Source organism: Colletotrichum chrysophilum (assembly GCF_026319265.1).
Source record: "Colletotrichum chrysophilum strain AFK26 chromosome Unknown scaffold_23, whole genome shotgun sequence".
NCBI classification, from domain to species: domain Eukaryota; kingdom Fungi; phylum Ascomycota; class Sordariomycetes; order Glomerellales; family Glomerellaceae; genus Colletotrichum; species Colletotrichum chrysophilum.
This window is the reverse complement of record NW_026517310.1, coordinates 133,081-153,634: the sequence shown is the minus strand read 5'-3', so window position 1 is coordinate 153,634 and position 20,554 is coordinate 133,081. Positions and strand designations below refer to the sequence as shown.

Here is a 20,554-nt window from a genome sequence, read left to right as displayed (position 1 = left end):
AAAATGGTGACGGCCAAGATAACCTTCCTTCTTTCCATCTTCGCGCTGGCCGCTGAGATCCCCTTGGCGCAATCCCACTGCCTACCCCCCTTTCCTAATAACACAAACAGCTCGAACACGACCCATCAGGACCTTAGACCCAGTAAAGCTCCCCTTCCAGTCACACTCAGCGAAACCGATTCAAACGACCCGGACATCGACGGTATTTATATGAAGACCAGCGAAAGACTGTCGGCCAGTCTCTGTGGCGCATCCTCCTACACGAGCAGTACCACCGCCACGTCGCCCCTAGTATCAGACTGCCGTCAGCTTGCTGAAAAGATTCGACGCGATAAACACTATACAACCGTATACGGCTATGGCGATAATCAAACTATCTTTCCCATTCTTACTTACGGAAGTTGTATGTTTGGTGTCCGTCCTGCATGGACCGAAGATGTCCACACATGGCAGTATGGCTGGTACATTGGCAATGAGGATATTTGGCAGATTGCGAGTCGAGTGGCAGACGAGTTCGAGATCGATGGCCGCAGCAGTGGTAACGGGCTCACGCATTGTGTTGTGAACAAGTATGTAAGTCCGGGAATTGACGTTCACTGGGCCGTTTTTAGCCGGGAGCAGTGGAAGGCAGTTGGCTGGAAATTGGCGCCACCCATCCCATCCGCTGGTGACAAGAACATGGTCGGTATCTCAATCGCCATGTTTGCAGCATTTTCATGGATTTTCGTTCTCTGGTAGATCTGCTACTGAAGGAGGGGGTCTGGAGGGGTTATCGGACTGTTTGGCCAAGAACCATTCGTTGTCTAGGCTGAAATGCAAATGAAAAGGTTTTATCATTTGTAATCCTAGACATGAACACGACGTTACATGAACATCAGCATCATGAAAGATTGAGTAGAGACACCAAAATACTCGAATCCTGCTGCGTGTACCGAGAAAGTCTTCCCGTGTCAAACTCTGCGAATGTCACTTGCCACAACATAACATATTTCCCGCAGAAGGAAGGACAACATCGGCAAGCTTCGGCCGGGGGTGTGCGAGGTCGCACACCTGCAACGTGACTTGAGACTAAAGACTGCTGACTGGATGATATTTTCCGGCTTTGGCAGTTCTATAAGTTAAAACTCCGCCGTTTTTTTGTCAGACGTATGCCGTCAGCTTCTGCCTCTCCATGGCGTTCACTTGGCGTTCACTCGATTACTTCGGCTTACTCGTCGGCAATATGCTTTACATGCTAAGGGGATCCACAGAGACGTTGTAAGAAAAGATGGAGGAAGGGAGTGATGCCAGACAACCTTTTCGGCCAGGCTTGAATACGCTACAACTTCATGTACGGCGAGACTGCCTCTCGGTCTTGTGTTGGGCATTAGGATGGCAGACACTGAAGGTAACCAATGTATTTCTCTGTTGCCGAAGAAATGTAACTCTGTATCCTGGTGGCTTTTTTCCGGAAAAGCTCTGACAGACAACTTGTAAGTCAGAGCAGCAATATTGTGTGACACATTTGGGGAGAGGCCGCGACCGCCAATCATAACTGCCAGCACGCCGTTAATAGTGCTACACCGGGATAGCGAGGAATAAGTAAAGACATGCTGGAGGGCGAAATCCCAGCACTGACGACTAATTGGGCGCCAGTGATGAGGATTACAGGAGTACAAGGTTATCCTCGGGCTAGTTTGCCCAACTTTGCAGGAAAGCCCCCGAAAGGCGTTTGAGAGATCTCAGCCTCCGATGTTGCCAGAGGCAGCGCGCATGCTCTCTGGTGGCCGTTGAAGGTTTGTAGGCGCTGGTCTGAGTCAAGACGGCGTGACGGACTCATAGCAAGATATGGGACCCACACATCGAGGTCAGCTGGCGTCTCCGTCGCCGCGATCTCGGAAGAGCCTCGCGAGGGAAGGAGTTTATGCCCGGCTCACTCGATAGAGAAAGCGAAGGCTAGGCCTAGAGATGTCGTCGGGCTGTCAAAGGAGGCTTTTTCTGTCCTACATATTGGCACATCGAGACACTCAAGTTGATCTTCAACCTGCCTTAGTGCACGCCAGGGTCGCAGCTGCCGGGATTCCCCGCCTGTGCCGGAGGGGGTTGGTGTTGCATGCGCCTCCTCCGCGCTTCGTGTCGTACAGTGATGATCAATGGACTTGCAGAGAAACATCGCCTTGTGTTGGGTGAAGACCTTCTTCCAAGAATGAGGCTTCGGGATTGTGCACCGATCAGTCGTCTGAACATTGAAAAACCTCACGCCCTCAACTCGGACTCGGAGAAGAGAACATGCCAGCGATTTTGCCCCAAGTGAGACTTCCCACAAACTCTGTCGATTTCCTACCGTGAGTCAACTAGTTGTCCTCGCCCTGGGCGCCAGAAACGAAAACATAAAAAAAAGGCGTTGTTCTGTGACATTTGGTTACGTCATCGGTCTTGCGACCGTGAATATTCACCGAAGCAACAAGGCGGTGCTCTTGCTGGGCAATCGATTTACGGCAGAGCCTCTTCGTATTGGTTTTTCCGATTTTGACACTCTACGCGCCGGTTCGGACGACGATGTCTGACTGGCTGGTTGATGCTTCCGCTCGTGTTCGTCTGATGTGATAATTTGAGCTGTCATCTCGTCTCGAACAGGGTCAAATGCGCCCGCAAGTCAACTGGCTGTAGACAGGTGCCTCGGCCGGGCAAAATAGTGTAAACGAAGCGAGGATCATGGCGGGTGAACAGAGTCACTGGTCAGAACCTAAAGAGAATGCAAGACAGGAAAAGCAAGACAAGATCGGTGGCGCCGTTTGATGTTTCGGAACGGCAAGTGCGCTAGTGTCGTGCTCTTCTTTTGGCGCCGTCTCTGCATGTTCCATTTCCTCATCACGAGCTTCAGCTCCGTTCTGAACAGAGGAGGTGACGAAAGAATGAATCAAGTCGGGCTGAAGGAGGACTCCAGAGGATGCGCGCAACGTTGCCCAATGAGGGAGGACGGACGATGCTGCATGGGCAGGGTTGATGAAAATCTGTGGCGCGCGATGCACAGCAGCAGTTAGGGGGCAGGCGGGGGCCACTACGGGGAAACACCCTACCTCCCTTCCCTTACAGGTGGGCACTTAGATTAAGCCAGTAGCGTGCGGCAAGGGCGCACCTGCGGCGCATCAGATGCAAGTGCCAGAGCAAGTGGCCACTCCCCTCCACTAACAATGCAACAGCGCCTCATCTGCCTTCTGTTGCAACTGCGTACCACGACCCAGCAAAACATCCTGCTCTTATTCGTTGTTCTCTCTTTTACACACCTCGCGCCCTCCTGTATTTAGGAAGGTATTCAATGCTTGTGTCACCAGATCGCCCAGCGTGTTACACCCCCCTCCCTGAGCATCGCACGCCTGAGCTTGCTTGCTGTGTCTGAGGACACCTCTGAGGACACGGCAAAGACGGGGACGAGGACGAGGACGAGGACGGACGACACGAGGGAAGGTGACGACGCCAGAGTGCCTGGGGCCCGATAGAGCTCCAAGACAGGCAGACCAGGCAGCGAGCATCATTGGCTCCGCCTGACGCGCATCATCGCGCCTCGCCTTGGTTCCCGTCCTCCCGTGAGGTATTGTAGGCTTGGTACACTTAGTGGTTGGGGCGAGAGCCCCTGATCGTATAAAGACGACGTTCATGCAAGGTTCCCCCTCAGCCGTCGATGTCGAATGGTCCATCACCAAATACTCTCCAGAAGCCAACCGGAATAGACGTCAAATAAGCTGCAGTAGCGCATACAGCGGAAGTCGAGTCCCCTGCTGCTGGGCCCGAGCAGGCAAGCATGGTAAGTTGCCTCTACGGACGAGTATCTTCGATCTCGGCTCAGCATCTGTGTTCCACCCCCCTTTCCTAATACACTTTCACAGGGGTCTATTCAGAAGACCGTTTCACGCTTCGAGATCACTGCCGTCTACACGCATCCTGAAGCCAATGTCGATGTCGTTTTGGTCCACGGTCTGAACGGCGACCCAAAGAATACGTGGACGGCCAAGGACGACCATAACCACAGCATTTTTTGGCCTGCAGATCTTCTCCCAATGTCACTTAGAGGCCTTCAGGCCAATATCCTAGTATACGGCTATAACGCTGACGTATACTCAACCAAGAACGACTACAGCGCCAGTGACAACTTCATTTATCAACATGCTCAAAGCCTCGTCACTACCCTGACCCTCTACCGCAAGAGCGAGGGTAGTTCTAATAATGCCATCATCTGGGTGGCACATAGTCTGGGCGGTCTCCTCGTCAAACGTTGTCTGTTATACTCCAACGACGTCAAGGACAGAAATCATGAGGACTATAGAGCCATATTCGTCTCTACCTACGGAATCGTCTTCCTCGGCACCCCTCATGGGGGCTCTGATATGGCGAAATGGGGCCAGATGATCCAGAACATGTCCGACGCCATCATCCCTCGGAAGCTCTTCGACAGTGAGTCCGTACTTCTCAAGACTCTGAAAAAGGACAATGAAACCTTGCAAAATATCAACATCCACTTTCTCGACATATATCAACGGTTCAAGATCCACATGGTCCACGAAAACCACAAGACTGATGTCAAAGGCACAAAGTGAGTCACCCAATTTAAGTCTTTGGTGGAAAGCAGACTCTTACTCTTCCCTAGGATGTTAGTTGTCGACGCACGCTCGGCTGGACCACAGCTGCCGGGGGTTACATACTACGGCATCGAGGCCACCCACTCTGGCATGTGCAAATTTCCCGACCAACATGCACCCGGCTACCGCAACGTCTCGACTGCCATTCGTGACTGGGTGAGGGAATCTCCATCAGTCATCCAGACTCGGTGGATCGTCGAGCGAGACGACAAATGGGTGCGAGCTCAAACAGAAGCTGCCGAGAGGACGAGGGAATATGTGAGTGCTTTGCCGCCCTAGAATAGCAGTTAATGGCTAATCCATGAGACAGAGCGAAACGTACTCGACACCACTGATCTCGCCCTCAGATACGCCCAGCACCACGGCCTTCCCTTCCCAGGAGGAATCTCAGCCCGATTTACGGTCTTCATGGCCGCCTTTCATCCACCCTGACCGTTTTCGTCCCAACGCGTTTTTCAAGGGACGTGAGGAGGAGCATAGAGATCTTCATCGGATGCTGATGGACACAAGACGAAGATCAGAAGGCACGTCAGCTGTTTTGATCCAAGGAATTCCCGGAGCAGGAAAGTCACACCTGGCACGGCAGTACGTATTCGATCACAAGGACGACTATCCCGGCGGTATATATTGGATCAGATCGACCACGGTGCAGGACATGGAAGAAGGCTTCTGGCGGATTGCCAAAACCGAAGCTATCAGGCAGAGGGTCGGCCAAGAGAAGAAAGACGACCTATCCGACCCCCAGAAGATGGTGAAGATTGTACGAAATTGGTTCAACGAGTTTAACGGCTGGCTGCTAGTCCTCGACGGCATTCGCTTCGACAACGACAAAGTGACCAACTTTATTCCTGACTGTAAAAACACCAGCCTCATTCTGACGTCGACGGAACGGCCTGATCCAGGCAACTATCTCCTGGACAACCCAAGCATCATGGAGCTTGGCCTCCTTCCGGCTCAAGCCGCTCGAGATCTCTTGCTCCAGGAGATGGGCAAGAGGCAGCCATACACATCCGACGACCTGAGACGTGCCTTAGAGTTGGTACAGCTGATGGATCGCCTTCCCTTGATGATCCATGCTGCCGCCCAGCAGATGAATGCGACTCGGGAGCCACTTGCAAAGTATCTCAAGTCCTTCCGCGACAAGCCCAGACCCGGCATGCTGCCTGCGTATAAGACGATACGAGATCAGCTTCAAACTCTTGGAGACACATCCGCACTGAATCTGATGTACATCCTCTGCTTCTTCAGCCAGTTGGTCCCGGTAGAAATGCTCGCGCTTGGCCTGAAAGCTTTGGACAGGGCCACCCCAATCAGAACAGATGCGAACGGCAAGCCCCGCAGCTTGAACAAGACCTTCATCACACTCATCAGGTTTGCACTCATTGAGAGGAGCGAAATGGATGATATACCGTCTTCAAGCTCGCGAACTTCTGAACACAGCAGCGATCCGGCGGCAGAGCCACTAGATGTCCTCCGAATCCACAGCGTCGTCCAAGCGTTTTTCATCCAGCTCCTTGCGGAAGAGAAGCAGTTGGAATTCTGGCTTGCTCGAGCAGCCCGCATCTTCTGCCTCTCTTTTGAGGCAGCCGATGATCGGATGAAGAAGGACCCAACGACTGGTTTGCCTGACGACTACAGAAGATACGCTATACACGGGAGGAAGCTGATGGAACACTTGGATCGGCACTACAAATCTAAAGACGTTTCCAAAAACGTCGCTGCAGAGCTAGCATCACTCAGACAGAATCTGAAAAGCAAGCTCTCGAAGCTACCGAAAGAGATAGATGGCTTACAGAGGGCGATTTCGGCCGGTATCGTCGACGGCAAGGAGGTCCTAGATCACTGTTCAGTCTTTGAGCGTACGAACAGCCTATCTTCGGAATCCACAAATACGTCGAACGCCTCTGACGGTCGCGGGCCAGATGCGACCATGCCGTACGTGCCTCAAGCAGACAGCGACGACGCATCTTCTACACCGCGGCCGCCGGCCTACAGTCCAGGGACCCGGTACGTCGACCACTTTTCCGACAATCGAACAGTTGTCCCATACCCTCCAGACACATTTGACGCGTCTTTTGACGATCCAGCCGACCCTGAATGGACAGTCGTTAGGAAGCATCGATCCGTGAAGAAGCAGGAACAGCGACGATACCACGACCGCGGAGGTGCATGGAGAGAAACTTCTGTGAAGGATCCTCGTACTAGTGTTAGCCGAGAGTCTGCATGCGGCCTCATATCTCCGCCAGGTTCTATCAGAGGCGGCCGTTCACCAAGTCATTCCCGTATCTCCGCCAGAAGTGACGCCGAACTTGAGCTTATGCACATTAAACAGGCATCGCCTCCCCCACCCCGTGGTGGAGGCCACATCCAAGACAAAGGGCCAAGCTCCAGCACTGGCAATGGCACAAAACCGTGGCCAGTGCTGGGGAGGACAAGCTACGCCCAGGCACTCTCTGGGACAGCAGTTGAGGACGAATTGCCGCCATCCCCTACCTTCTCATGTCCTCCATCCAGGGCAGGGACTCTGGATCGAAGGGTGAATTACGACACTATGTCGGTCAACAGCTTGCGGACTGTCGAGCTGCCTGCACAGGCCCGTTCCGGAAGATTGAAGGAAAATCAACTTCGGACTAGTATCGGAAACAGCCCGATAGGCAACCGACCATCGTCTATCTCACAAGAGACAGTCGTTCACAAGACCCCATCGCCGTCACACAACTTTGTGTCTTCCATTCTGCAACGCCTCAGAGGGTCTCCTGGTGAACCAAAAGCAGAAGCCAAAGGGAAAGCGAGGTCCAAGCGATCCAAAGACTCTCTCAAGTCACAGCCATCGACATCAGCGGAGCATCCCCCAACCACATATCAAGGAGGTGTCAGGACGGCCAGTTCCAGTCCTGGAGCACAGTTTCCACCGTTTTATCCTCCAGGCTTACAGATCGTTACGAACAGCTCAAGTAGCCTGTGGCAAACAGCTCCAGAACGGCAATACGCATCCCAACAAGCAACTGAGTCGTACTACCCAGAAGCGGACTATGATGAGCCGCTGTCGTGGTCAGACGCGAGTCTCGGTCACCCGGCTGTTAATGTTTCGTCGCCTGCAACAATGACTCCTCTGAGTCCCACCTTCGCAAGACCACCAGGAGGATACACATCACAGCCAATGTCTCGGAACCCGAGCTCAAACCCGCATGTTGTCGGCTTGACAGAATCATCAGGCACTCCTCGAAGTAGCAGTAGCGGTGGTGCCAGGACAAATCTGAGTCGCCCACGTGCCCCCTCTGTCGTCGAGACAGAGCCCTCGCCGCGTCTTCAGCCGATTGATATGCCACCTACCTCGTACCACGCCTGGGAACGTAGAAGAACCCATCGTCGAGGCGATTCGCTCTTTGGTGGTAGCAATGTGCCTGCTTATCGATATCTGCCCACTGCGCAAATGCCAAGTTTCCGTTCGCAACAAGACAGTCCAGATATTTCGAGTCCCAGGACTAGCCCGCAGATCGGAGCCGATGGTGAGAGCATGAGTCGGTCAGGATCAGGTGGTATTCGAGTTGACGATGGTAGGGTCATTGCCTTCGGTGAAGTACCTGTCGATCTCGAAGCCGCCGGCCGCAGAGCGCGGGAAGCTCGAGATAGACTGGATCGAGTGGATCGAGCCGCTATAGAGGCGGTAGACGATGCGCGCGCCGTACGAGCCGGCCATGCGAGTGCAGGTTCTGAACCGGTGCCTGTGGGACTGGGTATTCTTTGACGGAGCGCCGTACGGATGCTGGAAAAGTTGATCTCAACACATTGGCTAGATGATTTAGAGATGGCCTTGCCAGAGGCTTGAAGTTCGGTATTCGGCGCCATGTTGTGTTTTTATTTCATTCGCATAAGATAGGCACTGATACAACAAAATACGTGGAGTTTTCTTTTGTTACGTTTTTCTAGAGTCCTTTTCGCAGAACGTGTGGTTGGCTGTCCGACAATTTGAGAGACAGCAAGGACAACCCTCAATACGAAGGTGGCCTATTTCAATGTTTATTCCATGACTTTCTAACCGCTAATGATGCCCATATGACCAACGTGCGATGTCATGGCAAATTACCCTTCCCAAAAGCCCCCTGAGTGGCTTGCAAGGCCTACGATCCACACAAAATCTTGCGCTCGGCCTATTCTAATGCGATCTTCTCATACTCGGGGCTCCAACCTCCGTTCATTTTCAGACTCTCCATCGAGTCTCACGTTCCTCTTGGCCTTTCCATGGCGCCAAGTACCGTCCTCCATCTCAGCTTGCCCAAGCCCCTTAGTTTTTGGGTGCCAACATGAGGACGTATTCTCGCGTACTGTGCCCCAGCTTTATCATGTCCTTGTCCCTAAGCTCATAGTACCGGCTGTCAGCCACCTTATCTCCGTTGAGGACCGTTCCATTGGCGCTTTCGAGGTCAATCAGGTAGGGCTTGACCTTTCCGATACGGTCTCCAAACTCGTTGCGCTTCTCGACATGTCGGAATTGAATAACAGCATGCTGCTTGCTGATGCTTGGATGTTCCGCCATCATATCTACAACCGCCGCCTCGCGCCCAATAAGCCAGCAGCTGCGCAGGTTCAAGTCAATTGTGTCAACAATGTCGCTCCCCTTGAAGACAAAAAGCTTCCACTGGTCCTTCGCCGGCGGCTTGCGCGCCTCTGCGGGCTCGTGGTATTTGAGAACAATCGACGTTCCATCCGCCTGTTGCACCGAGTTTGACGCCGCGGCCAGAACGCCAGTCGTGCGCAGGTTCGGCTTCTCCTTTGGCTTCTCGGGCTCCTCGCCCTTGGACACGGCAAAGGAGTCGTCTTGCGAAGGAAGCGGCCCCGCGCGATGGAGGGGACTGGCGCGCGTTCGTGTGGAGTCGTCTGCTTCCGATCCATCGTCGCGGCGTCGACGTTTCAGTTCCTTCCCGCTGCTCCTTCGGTCGTCGTCTCGTGGGGATCGCTCCCTGCGCCTTTCTCGGTCGCGGTCGCGGTCGCGGTCTCGTGAGTAGGATCGTTTGCGTGCCGAAGGGTCTGGTGTGCGTGAACGCCGCCTCTCGCGTTTGTCTCGTGATCGTGACCTCCGCCTTTCCCTGTGCCTGTCCGAGTTGCGAGCCCCCTCCCTTTCTCTGCTGCGTCTGCGCCGGTGGCCGTCTCTGTCTTTTGTGTCTCTGCGTCGTCGCTCCTCCTCGTCCTCGTCGCGCGTGCACCGCGATCTGTGGCTGCGGTGGTCGTCGTCGAGACCCATCGCCGTGTTGTATGACTTTGCGACCCGTTTGGTAGGGAAGAAAACGAAAGGACAGGGTATTATTTCATACGGTGGGGAGTTCAAGGTTGCTGAAATTTGAGGAAGAAAATCATGTGCATGGAAATCATCTGATGCTCTGAGCTGAAGTCATCGTACTGCATCCACGGCACCGTGCACTGCCTGCCCCACACCCGCCCTCCGGACCAGGTGACTGCACAGACCATGCAGTATCCACTCGGCCCGGTCCTTCACCTGGCTTCACCGAAAGCATCACCAAAACCACCGCCTCCTGCCTTCGTCAGAAGCAGAAGGCAGGAACCTCTTTCCCAATCAACCCGCATCAAAAATGTAGTGAAAACGTCAAGATAAACGTAGAATCGAATTTTGCCAATAGAGAAAAGTACAAAAACTTACCTCAGCATCCATCTGGCCCCTTCGCGTAACAGCTCTCGTTAAGTTAACAACGCTCAGAACTGCACAGGGTCGCTTCAGCCGAGGCGCGAACCCAAGGGTCTGCGGTTGGTGTTCACTCCAATCAGTTAAGACGGCTAATAACCTACCACTCGCCCAAGTTTCACTTTCGACAATCCATTGCGGGGAAGTTATAGATAAGGAGTCGGCCCAGAGCCCCAGAGCTCTCCCTCCTCCCCCCACCCCCGAGCTCAACCAGGCGACGCCCCTACGGCAGCTTTGGCATTCACCTTACCATCCACCCTCTCACATTACTGGCTTTCAGTGTTTTTCTCCCTGAGGACGAAAGAAAGAAGCCGTACCACGACAGAGAAGTATGTGGCGGAGAGACTGACTGCCTTCCCCTTAGTATCTTCGAATACCCTAAATTCTATACCTCTTTTTCACAGCTCACCTCCAATAACATAAACTTCGTCGCTTTTGAAGCAGCTCAACACCCATGGCCCCATCATGCGATACTAAACTCCTGGATCTCGCCCATTTCGTTCTTTTGCTCCGCGCCTACTTTGTACGACACCCTCCATCGCAGCTTGATGGACTGCACTTTACGATTCTTATCACCAGCATGCCATACCTCCGCAGCTTGCGTCACGCCTCTGCTCTGTTTAGGTTCTAGTGCACGCCCGGTTTGGGGCTTAAGTTGCAGTTCGTATCCCTGTGGTATATCAGTGTGTGCGAGAAGTATGATCGTGACAGCTACTCACCCTTGTCGCCGCGAGTTGGAAGTGAAGCTCGGTCACTGGCTGCGCAGAGCTGTTGGAAAAGGCAAAGCTAAAGTTGAGGGAGTTGCCAGGCCCAACTCTTCCAGCCATCATCTCAATCTTTACAGTAGACTCGCTGATGGTCGCTCTGTGCTCCTTGGGAAGGCTAGGCTGGTCGGGAGGGAGTGCAGACGAGAAAGCCCATTCGTCGTCGTCATTTGCGGCCGGCGCAGCCGGCGCGGGTTGAGGTGCTGGAGCAGGGGTAGATGGTTTGGAGGGAAACGAAGGAGATCCAAGGGCAGCGAAGGGATCAGACGTGGCCGCGGCTTGCTGTGGCGGCTTGAAAGCAGACATTACAGGCGGCTGGGGCGTGCCAGACTGGGACGCGGTGGGGGACGTAAAAGAAGCAAACTGGGAGAAGGCTGGCGGCTGGGGTGTCGTTGAATTACTCATGGGTCCTTTTGCGGAATTAGCCTCCGTCATACTGGACAGCAATGCGGGCCCAGGGACATCTGGTTCTGTCAGTAAGAGCTCGTATCTTGTGAGTGGAAACTTACTGGAATTCGCCCCGAAGCCGAGTGTTAGAGCGCCTCCTTGACCATAACTCGCTGAGTCGCCCATAGACAACCCGAGGAGGTCGTTCTCGATACCAGTTGACTGCGACGTGGGCTGTGCGGAAGATGAGCCATTGGCAGCGTCCGCCTCTCCGTCAAAGTCGATTAAGGACAGCTCTTGCGTTGCGCTCTTGGAAGAGCCTGAAGTGGTGGGTAGTGGTGCGCCGCTGGCCACCTTCTTCGCCGCCTCCAAGTCGCCCTTCTTCATGAGCTTGTACCGCTCGACAGTCCGGTGTATACTGTCGTTGATCTCGAGGAGTTTTGCGACGGCTTCGTGATCATCCGACTCTTCTTCACACATCTTTTGAATCTTGGGCTGCGCACTCTGCAAAGCTGCAGCGAGCTCAGAGAACACGTCTCCATCCTGCATCGTGTCGCCCTGTTGGAAAGCTTCTAGTCTCTCCTCCAGCAGACGTGCCTTGGCCTGAATCTTCGCGACCTCCTGAGCAGCCTTAGCGCGGTAGTCAGTCTTGGAACGAGTATCGTAGCCAGCCATGATCTTCATCAGCCGGTTGGCCTCCTGCAAGTCCTCCGGGGTGCCTCTACGGATCAGCTCCTGCAGCTTGGCGGATTGCGCTTCGCGCTCCTCTTCCTCCATCTCTTCAGCTGATTTCAGGTTCTGCGTTGATCAGCATGCGATGCAATATCTCGCGCAGCAGGGAGACACTTACGTCGCTAGGATTCAACACCGCCGCGTCGTCCCGCCTGACTTCGGGAAAGGTGTAACCCTTGTAACTCAAAAGACGATGCATGTCCCGAATGAAACCCAAGTCTTCTTTGTACCTGCTTGTTTCGCATATCGTACTCCTCCACTCCTCAATGGCCTCCAGGATCTTCATCTGCACTCTCGTCGCCCGTATCGGCGGTCGCTCGGGGAACCTTCTGACCAGCTCATTGAGGAACTCCTTGGTGCTAATCTGCAAGTGAAAGGGATAGCCACAATTCTTAACACAGATGTCAAGCAAGTTGAGAGCCAGAAGGGCCACGTTGGGGTTGCGGTGGTTGATGTAGCTGACTATGGCGACGGCGGCCTCGCGCGGGGCGGAGCCCTTCTTGGAGTTGATCAGATCGGAAATCTCCAGGTTCAAGGCAAGGTTCGGCTCATAGTTCTCTGGGCTGCAAGCGGCCTGAATGAAGCGCTGCAGCTGCGACGGCGTCGGACTGCCCATCTCGCCCCAGCGGTCGCGGGCCGCAGCACGAGCTGATGCGGCCTCCATCGTGACGGTATTGGTATTCGGGTGCGGCCTTGAACGTGGTGGTAAGGGAGCTATCTTGGCGGGAGGGATTTCTCGTTTTCGTCGTCGTCCTCGTCAAAGGCTACGGCGCGAAAGGCATTACAGACGGGTAGCCGTTGAAGTTCAAGAGCTGGCCGAGCAAACGCCTAGGAATTGGACAGATTGAATTAGGTCGGCGCAGGCATCCCTCTTGAGCCCTTGGGTAGGTATCTGTAGACTGTGGCCGAATGACGAGGGGCTAGTGTACCTTACGTACGGTGACAGCCGCCGCGGGAGGCCACTGGACTGGAGCCACCTCGACTCCAACGAGTGGCCTGTGCTTCATGGTGGACTTCCTTGCCTTATTTGGGGTTAGCTGCGTATAGTTGCATAAGAGCTCTTTATCGAATTTTTCGTCTTATCGCCCTTTTGGCCCCCCACTACCCCGCCAAACCGGGCATCTTTGGAAGGGCTTAGGTCTTTTAGAAAGCGTCCCTGCCACGACCTCACAACCCACGAGCACTCCAAACATGGTCCGGCACAAGAAAGACAACTTCAGCTCCCGCGGTCGCAAGAACCGCCACTCGGGCCCTCCGCGCCCTCGACAGCCTCGGGCCGGCGACGATGATGAAGATGGCCATCCCTCCTCCCGTCCAACGTTTAAAGCCGCCTGCTGGGATCTCGGCCATTGCGATCCCAAACGATGCTCCGGAAAGAAGCTGATCCGCATGGGAATGATGCGCGACTTACATGTCGGCCAGAAACACAACGGCGTCATTATCACACCCAACGGCAAGCATACGGTCTCACCCGCAGATCGCGACCTCATGGAGCAGTACGGCGCTGCCGTTGTCGAGTGTAGTTGGGCGCGCATGCAAGAGATCCAGTGGGGCAAGGTTGGCGGAAAATGTGAGCGTCTGCTGCCGTATCTCGTTGCGGCTAACACCGTCAACTACGGCAAGCCGTGGCGGTTGAACTGCGTTGAGGCTCTCGCAGCGGCGTTCTACATCTGCGGTCATCCCGAGTGGGCGGAGCAGGTCCTTGCGCCGTTTTCGTATGGTGAAGCTTTCCTGGAGATCAATGGAAGCCTACTGAAGAAGTATGCTGCGAGCGAGGACGAGAAGGGTGTCAAGAAGGTGCAGGACGAGTGGATGAATCGGCTGGACAAGGAATATGCAGAGAGCAGGGAGGCGGGCGACGCCGATGACGTGTGGAAGGGCGGAAACACAAATCGCAGAGTGATACCCGATTCCGATGACGAAGAAGAAGACGACGACGACGACGACGACGACGACGATGGAGATGAAAGTGGAGACGAATCAGGAGACGGTGACAGCGTTGACGGCATTTACCTCGGAAAGAAGCCTGAGAAGACGCAAGAAAGCGAGGAAGAAGAAAGAGATCCATATGCGATATCCGACGATAGCGACGAAGACGCGGCAATGGAAGAGATCCGTCGCAAGGTGCTGGCGTCAAAGACTTTCGCTAACCCCTCAGCGTCGGAAAAGAAGAAGCCTGAATCGATTCCTCGGCCGCAAACGCTGAAACCCGACTCAGACATCGAACCAGACTCGGACAATGGCGAAGATGATGATGACTTTGACAATATCATCAATGCAACACCAGTCACTGACAAAATTGGCTTGACCAAGCTCGAAAAGGAGCGCTCCCAGTCGAAAGTGACCAGCAAGTCATTCTCGTCCAACATAGTTTCCGCGCCCAAGCGGTGGTAATGAGGACCAACAAAATTCACCTTGAAGCACTGAGAATTGGTTACGTGGTGATTGGTGCAAGACCATTAATGACTAGTTTTCTACAGTGAGATAGTGTTGAGCTTTGTGGATGACAGTGTGTGTGCCCTCTACCGTTTCGTTTCTATGCAGTTCCTTTTGTCTTGTACAAGTGTTGAGTTTTCCAATATCTTACAAGCTTCGCTTCTCTTTCACTTCGTCGTAGCACTGTATTTGATCTCCTATCTGGAAATCAGTGAAACCATCGAAGGAGATGCCACATTCGGAACCCTTCCTGATCTCGGACATGTCCTTCTTTCCATGCTTGAGCGTTTCAACCTTGCCTGTAAATAATATTAGTAAATGGTTTGCCTGGTTTTCTGCGGACAACATACCGTCAAAGATCTTCTCTCCCTTGCGGATGATGCGTACGCTGTTCGACCGCGTGATCATTCCATTTCTGACCCTGCATCCAGCAATATTCTTGAACACACGTCCCTTTACGTTGATGGGGAAGACTTGGAGAATATCAGCCTCTCCAGTCACCTTCTGGGTGATCTTGGGTGCCAAGCGTTCTGACATGACCTGCTTGACATCATCCGCTAGGTGATAGATAACTGAATGGTCAATCAGCTTGACCCCCTTCTCCTCAGCCATTGCCTTGATGTGGCCCGGAATAGTGCTGTTGAAATTGACAACAGTGCTGTTTGATGCCGCTGCATGCTCAATATCGGTTTCAGATACTTGGCCGGCCGCAGACCAAAGAATGCGAGCTTTGACTTCATTGTTTCCAATCTCGTTGATGGTCGCGCACACAGCTTCAACGGAGCCAACAACGTCGCCTCTAACCGCAAAGTTGATGACCTGGGTTGTCGAGCCTTCTGCATCTTCTTCACCTACCTCACCAGCCGCCTGTGCCTCTGCGGCGGCCTTTGCCTCACGTTCGCGTTGCTCTTGCTCTGCCAGCTGTTTCGATGATGCCTCTCTCTCACGCATTTCTTCACGGTAGCTGATGGCCGTTCTCGCTCGGTCTTCGGTAGGGGCCTGAAGAACCTCGTCTCCAGCAGCGGGCAGCTGCTCTCTCCAACCAAGAACCTCGACAGGTGTGCCTGGGGGTGCTTCACTCAGCTCCTGGCCCGCTTCGTTTCGCAGCATACGGATTCTGGCCCACGTAGTCCCCGCGACGATGTGGTCGCCTGGGCGCAGCGTACCACGCTTGACAAGAATGTTGGCAGACTTTCCGTGGGGTTTGACACTGGCTTCGAGAACCCAGGCCTCCGCCATGCCGTCTTGTTCGGCACGCATGTCCTGAATTTCCGCGAGCGCGCCAATGTTCTCCTCGAGCTCGTCCATGCCTTTGCCCGTCTTTCCGCTTACACATACTACTTGAACATCGCCACCAAAGTCTTCAATCTCAACACCATGACGAGAAAGGTCCGCCTTGACTTGGTCAGGACGGGCATCTTCCTTGTCAATCTTGTTGATAGCCACGATGATTGGCACCTTTGCTGCCCTGGCATGCTTTAAAGCTTCCAGGGTCTGCGGCTTGACACTATCGTCAGCAGCAACAACCAAGACCACGATATCAGTGACATTTGCACCACGTTGGCGCATGGTCAAGAACGCAGCATGACCGGGCGTATCAAGGAATGTGATGAGCTTGCCAGAGGACATCTTCACCATGAAAGCTCCGATGTGTTGGGTAATGCCGCCATGCTCCTGAGCTGCGACGGACGACTTTCTGAGGTAGTCGAGCAGCGTCGTCTTGCCGTGGTCAACGTGCCCCATAATGGTGACGACAGGGGGCCGCGGCGGCAGCGTCGACATATCCTCTGGTGGTGGACGAGGTCTCAGGTCTCTGTCTCCTCCAGTGTCGACTGTCGCCTCGAATCCGAATTCCATAGCCACAAGAGAAGCAGTCTCTCCCGTCATGATACTCTCCTCAGTGATGTCCTCGAAGCCCATTTCCGTCAAAGCTCTCAGGAAGTACTTGGGTTTCATCTTGAGCGCCGATCCCAGATTACCGATGCTGATGAATTCGGGCAAAAAGATGGTTTGTGATGCGGCGGCAGCCTCCGCCTCCGCCTTTCTCCGGGCCTTTTCCTCGGCCTTTTGCCGGCGGCGTTCAGCAATCTCCCTGGCGGTCGTCTCGTCCCATTCCTCGTTCTGATCCTCCCACCTTTTTTGTGCATACGACTTTTTCCCACGGGACGAGTTGAAAGCATCTCCACGACGTGCACCAGACTTATCACGCTTTCTAGCATCACGTTCGATCTCATAGGACTCATCGAGGCGATTCTCGCGATTTTCGGCCACGTCTACTGCAACATATTCCTCGACAACTCCGTCCGGCTCGGTTTCCAGAGAGCGCCGAGCGGGTGGCTTCGGCCTGCTCTTCATGTGTTCCTGAAACTTGGCGAAGAATGTGTCTTTGGTAATTGGGTTCGTGGCAGGCGAAGTTTTCTTCGGGGCCTCGTCATTCCATCCACTCGTAGGTGGCGGAGGAGTTGGCGAGGACTCCTCCACACTAGGAGGAGGGTTGACTCTCCTGGCAAGCAAACCCCATTCCGCAGGCTTGTCTGAAGCTTCGTCCTCGACCTTTGCCTGGCTTTGTTGTGGCCTTTCTGGCAATGGCCTACCGAGCCCCTTGCTGGCGGCATGGCGGTGATGCGGTACCGGTGTGCTGTGTGATTTTTTGTCGGCTCCAAATGAATTCCTGCCAAGTTCTTTGTGCCTCCAGTCGGCTAACTGAGAGCCATTTGCATCGCCGCGCTTCCTGTCTGGTTGGTCTATTGAACGATGCAGGGGTCCGGGTTTCCTTTCGCTGCCGAGGCCTAATCCCCGACCACCTAGTCCGCCTGAACCACCAAGGCCGGAGGGTGGCCTTTCCGAGAAGCCTTTGGACGGTACGCGAGCCTTGTTCAGACCCGTACCCAAACCGCTTCGGGTTCCCTCTCGAGGTGACGAGCTTTCCCCGAAGCTCGCTGCAGTCTTCAGAGGTTGAGGTGGCGGGGTCAGTGGTGGCGTCGGTTGCGACTTCTTTATTCTCAGTTTCGCAGCGCGTTCGTGGGGCAGTAGCCCGTCGTCGGCCGACTCGTTATTCGTCTGTTGGGCATCAGGGTTCGAAGTGGCCGAGCCATTCGTGTTGGCCGGCGGCGAACCGCCTCCGAATGATGGTTTCCCCCAACCGGAACTGACTGTCGGACCGGAAGGTCGCGGAATGCCACTACTGCTTCCCCAGCCTCCAGGAAATCCACCAGCATTCGGCGTTGGCTTCGGTGTGTCTGAATAGCTACGGCGACCTATGTCACGCTGTGTCGCCAGGGCGGGGTGACGACAGAAGGCGCAGACGTACGCACTGCTCCGATCCTATACGATTTGTGTTAGCCTCGAAAGAACGGCAATTTAGCAGGCTGACAATGGGTTGCGACGTACTTTCCATATCCTACACCTGAGCATGATCTACTCTGGGGCGCAACATGAAGGCTGCTAGTCTGATGGAATCAGCGAAAGCTGTGAGCTGCCAACCCGGAATATTTGTCGAGCTACAAAGTTGCAGAATTGAAGTGTTTTGATTGGTCGCCAGGATCCACCATGTACAAGCACTGGCCGGGTGTGCAGGGACGTGCCTACGCTCATCCCTATGCCCCTGAGAAAATGGACAGCTCTCAAGCACCCCCAAATACGTAGAACTCACGAGCTCGACTTGCCATATCAGTGTCGCGACTGTCATAATGGCGCCAAAGATTAAGGTCGTGAAGACCAAGTCAAAGCCTCCGGGCTCACTGGGTGCGCCGCCCGCGCCTTTTAAGAAACCGGCAGAGGTTCTAAAGCCTTTTTATGAGTCGCTTTCCCGCAAACACGTCTACATCACCCACATCGACACCAAACCCAAGGATTTCAAGAAGAAGATATTTCTTGTGCCCGTCGGCATGAACATCGTTGTCGCTGCGCTGTTCGTCTTGCGCATGTACTACATCCTCCCCTATTACTTCAAGTTCATCCAGTCTGCCGCCGGCTACCCCAATGAGACGACCTTCTCGCCTTCCGACTCAACTTGGGCCGCGCTTGCTTGGGAAATCGGCAAGCGCGGCTTCTCTTTCACTCTGGACCTCATGCTCTTCATCTTCGTCTGGCCGTGGCCAATCGAGTTCGTCTTTGGTCAGACGTATGGAAACCCAGTTCAATGGCGATGGAACGTTGGCTTCCGCGACAAGGAGATTTACGTCCGACGCAGCCGGGAGTGGGACCAACAACTGGGCGACATTTTCAAGGAAAAGGAGAAGAACCAAGCACTTCAATCAATCGTGCGGCAGGCCACCTCGCCCCTCCTCCTGCAGGAAAAGACGGGCTATCTTACCATGACGGGACAGTGGGATCTCGACTGGAACAGCATGGTCCTCGTTCACAACCTCGTCGACAAGAAGCAGGTCGCGTTGGACGCCTTCAAGAGTCTGGTGCTGGTGTGGCACGAAGACTACGACTGGATGGTTCTTGAGCAGGCGGGCGAAAATGTCAAGGAAGATGACAGGCGACGGCAGGTATTTGCGTTCAGGGATGCTCTCTCGGCCATTGGCAAGGAAGATCTCTTCTTCCGTTGGATCGAGATTGTGCAGTTTGAGTCATCGCAGCCTGGTGGGTTCGGGCCTGAGAAGCAGACCGAGGTGGCTAAAAAGATTCGAGACCTGTTCCAGGAGCAGGGCGTTGATTTCGACAAGTTGTGGCACGAAAGCGTTGGAACCGAAGGATTGGCTGGCATTTGAAAACATGGCCAACCGTGTATTTGTACCTACATTTGGCGCATGGCGGCAAATCATAAACCGGTAATGAGAGCACATGTGGTATTCAGCTGGCACGGAAAGTTCAAAAAGCATACGTGGAGCCTGTATCTTGTTAAATTGTGGCTCAAACACGAACATTCGACGCATGGTATGTTGCGAACGAGAAGGACGATGGTATACGAATGACAGTGCCCTGAACTTTAGGCAGAGTTCATTTGCTGGACTTCTTGCCCTTCTTAGCGGCCGGGCCCAGAGCAGCCTCTCTCTTCTTGGCCTCCTTCTTCTCAATCTCGGCCCTCTTAGCAGCCTCCTGAGCCTCGCGCTCCTCCTTCTCGGCCTGTAACAACCTGTAGTTAGACAACTGCAATACGAAATGGCCGGTTCAAGGGCCAAACATACCTCTCTACGGGCAGCGTCTGCCGCTCTCTGCTCGCGAATGAGCCTCAGTCTCGCCATGTCAGCCTTGGCCTCATCCGTCTTGCCGGCCTCATGGAGCTTGCGGTATCTCTCCTTGGCCAGGGCAGCCTCCATGCTCTCGCGCTCCTTGCGGTTGTTTGCCACAGCGAGTTTCTTGACGCCCTCAGTAGCCTCCTCGACCTCCTTGGGGGGCGCCTTGGTCTGGTTGCGGGCGGCCTTGGAGTGATTCGGGTTGGCGGGCATGTCGTCGTCGCTCTCCTCCTCGGAGTCGGAAGGGGGCAAGTCGCCGACCTCGACGGCTTGGCCCTTCTTCTTGGCTATGGCAGCCTCCTTGCGGGCCTTGGCTGCGGCCTTGCGGTCGGCGCGAGACTGTTCGGCCTGGGGCTTGGCATCATCAGAGTCGGACTCCTCCTCGGATTCCTCCTCAGAGTCATCCTCGTCACTTCCGCTGTCGTCCTTCTTCGTATCGGCGCTCCACATGCTGATTTCGTTGCCATCAGCGTCGAGGGGGCGCAGGTCGCGGGAGAAGTGCTTGCCACCTGAATGACAAGACGGTTAGCGTGTGGATGAGGGCGCGGCGGGAACGACGTTTTGTCACAAACCTCCTCGAGTGAACTTCCTGAACTTGCCGCCACGGCCACGAGAGCTGGAACCTGGTTGTCCGCCGGCCATCTTGACTGATTTTGGGTGGCTGTTGTGGTGTTGGGGAAGTTGCAGATGGGTTTGGCGGGGTTGACGTGCGATGTTTGTCTGAGACGGCTGGCGCAA

General features: G+C 54.5%; 7 protein-coding genes across 7 annotated transcripts; 3 read left to right on the top strand and 4 right to left on the bottom strand.

Annotated features, from left to right (window-relative positions):
- Window positions 1–3,781: 3,781 nt before the first annotated feature.
- On the top strand, window positions 3,782–6,683 carry COL26b_003951 (uncharacterized protein; the record flags this gene model as incomplete). The annotated part of the gene is made up of 5 exons (XM_053176836.1): window positions 3,782–3,784; window positions 3,867–4,570; window positions 4,625–4,874; window positions 4,927–6,623; window positions 6,674–6,683. 5 exons carry the CDS (start codon window positions 3,782–3,784, stop codon window positions 6,681–6,683), a joined length of 2,664 nt encoding a protein of 887 aa, XP_053039158.1.
- Window positions 6,684–8,901: 2,218 nt separating this feature from the next.
- COL26b_003950 (uncharacterized protein) lies at window positions 8,902–9,858 on the bottom strand (the record flags this gene model as incomplete). The annotated part of the gene is made up of 1 exon (XM_053176835.1): window positions 8,902–9,858. The coding sequence occupies one exon, from the start codon at window positions 9,856–9,858 to the stop codon at window positions 8,902–8,904; it is 957 nt and encodes a 318-aa protein (XP_053039157.1).
- A 919-nt stretch (window positions 9,859–10,777) lies between these two features.
- COL26b_003949 (uncharacterized protein) lies at window positions 10,778–12,861 on the bottom strand (the record flags this gene model as incomplete). Its single annotated transcript, XM_053176834.1, has 4 exons — window positions 10,778–10,984; window positions 11,034–11,542; window positions 11,588–12,263; window positions 12,316–12,861. 4 exons carry the CDS (start codon window positions 12,859–12,861, stop codon window positions 10,778–10,780), a joined length of 1,938 nt encoding a protein of 645 aa, XP_053039156.1.
- A 527-nt stretch (window positions 12,862–13,388) lies between these two features.
- On the top strand, window positions 13,389–14,591 carry COL26b_003948 (uncharacterized protein; the record flags this gene model as incomplete). The annotated part of the gene is made up of 1 exon (XM_053176833.1): window positions 13,389–14,591. The coding sequence occupies one exon, from the start codon at window positions 13,389–13,391 to the stop codon at window positions 14,589–14,591; it is 1,203 nt and encodes a 400-aa protein (XP_053039155.1).
- A 189-nt stretch (window positions 14,592–14,780) lies between these two features.
- On the bottom strand, window positions 14,781–18,047 carry COL26b_003947 (uncharacterized protein; the record flags this gene model as incomplete). Its single annotated transcript, XM_053176832.1, has 3 exons — window positions 14,781–14,932; window positions 14,984–17,957; window positions 18,024–18,047. 3 exons carry the CDS (start codon window positions 18,045–18,047, stop codon window positions 14,781–14,783), a joined length of 3,150 nt encoding a protein of 1,049 aa, XP_053039154.1.
- A 275-nt stretch (window positions 18,048–18,322) lies between these two features.
- On the top strand, window positions 18,323–19,351 carry COL26b_003946 (uncharacterized protein; the record flags this gene model as incomplete). The annotated part of the gene is made up of 1 exon (XM_053176831.1): window positions 18,323–19,351. One exon carries the CDS (start codon window positions 18,323–18,325, stop codon window positions 19,349–19,351), a length of 1,029 nt encoding a protein of 342 aa, XP_053039153.1.
- Window positions 19,352–19,580: 229 nt separating this feature from the next.
- On the bottom strand, window positions 19,581–20,458 carry COL26b_003945 (uncharacterized protein; the record flags this gene model as incomplete). The annotated part of the gene is made up of 3 exons (XM_053176830.1): window positions 19,581–19,706; window positions 19,769–20,325; window positions 20,389–20,458. The coding sequence occupies 3 exons, from the start codon at window positions 20,456–20,458 to the stop codon at window positions 19,581–19,583; spliced, it is 753 nt and encodes a 250-aa protein (XP_053039152.1).
- Between the last annotated feature and the right edge of the window lie 96 nt (window positions 20,459–20,554).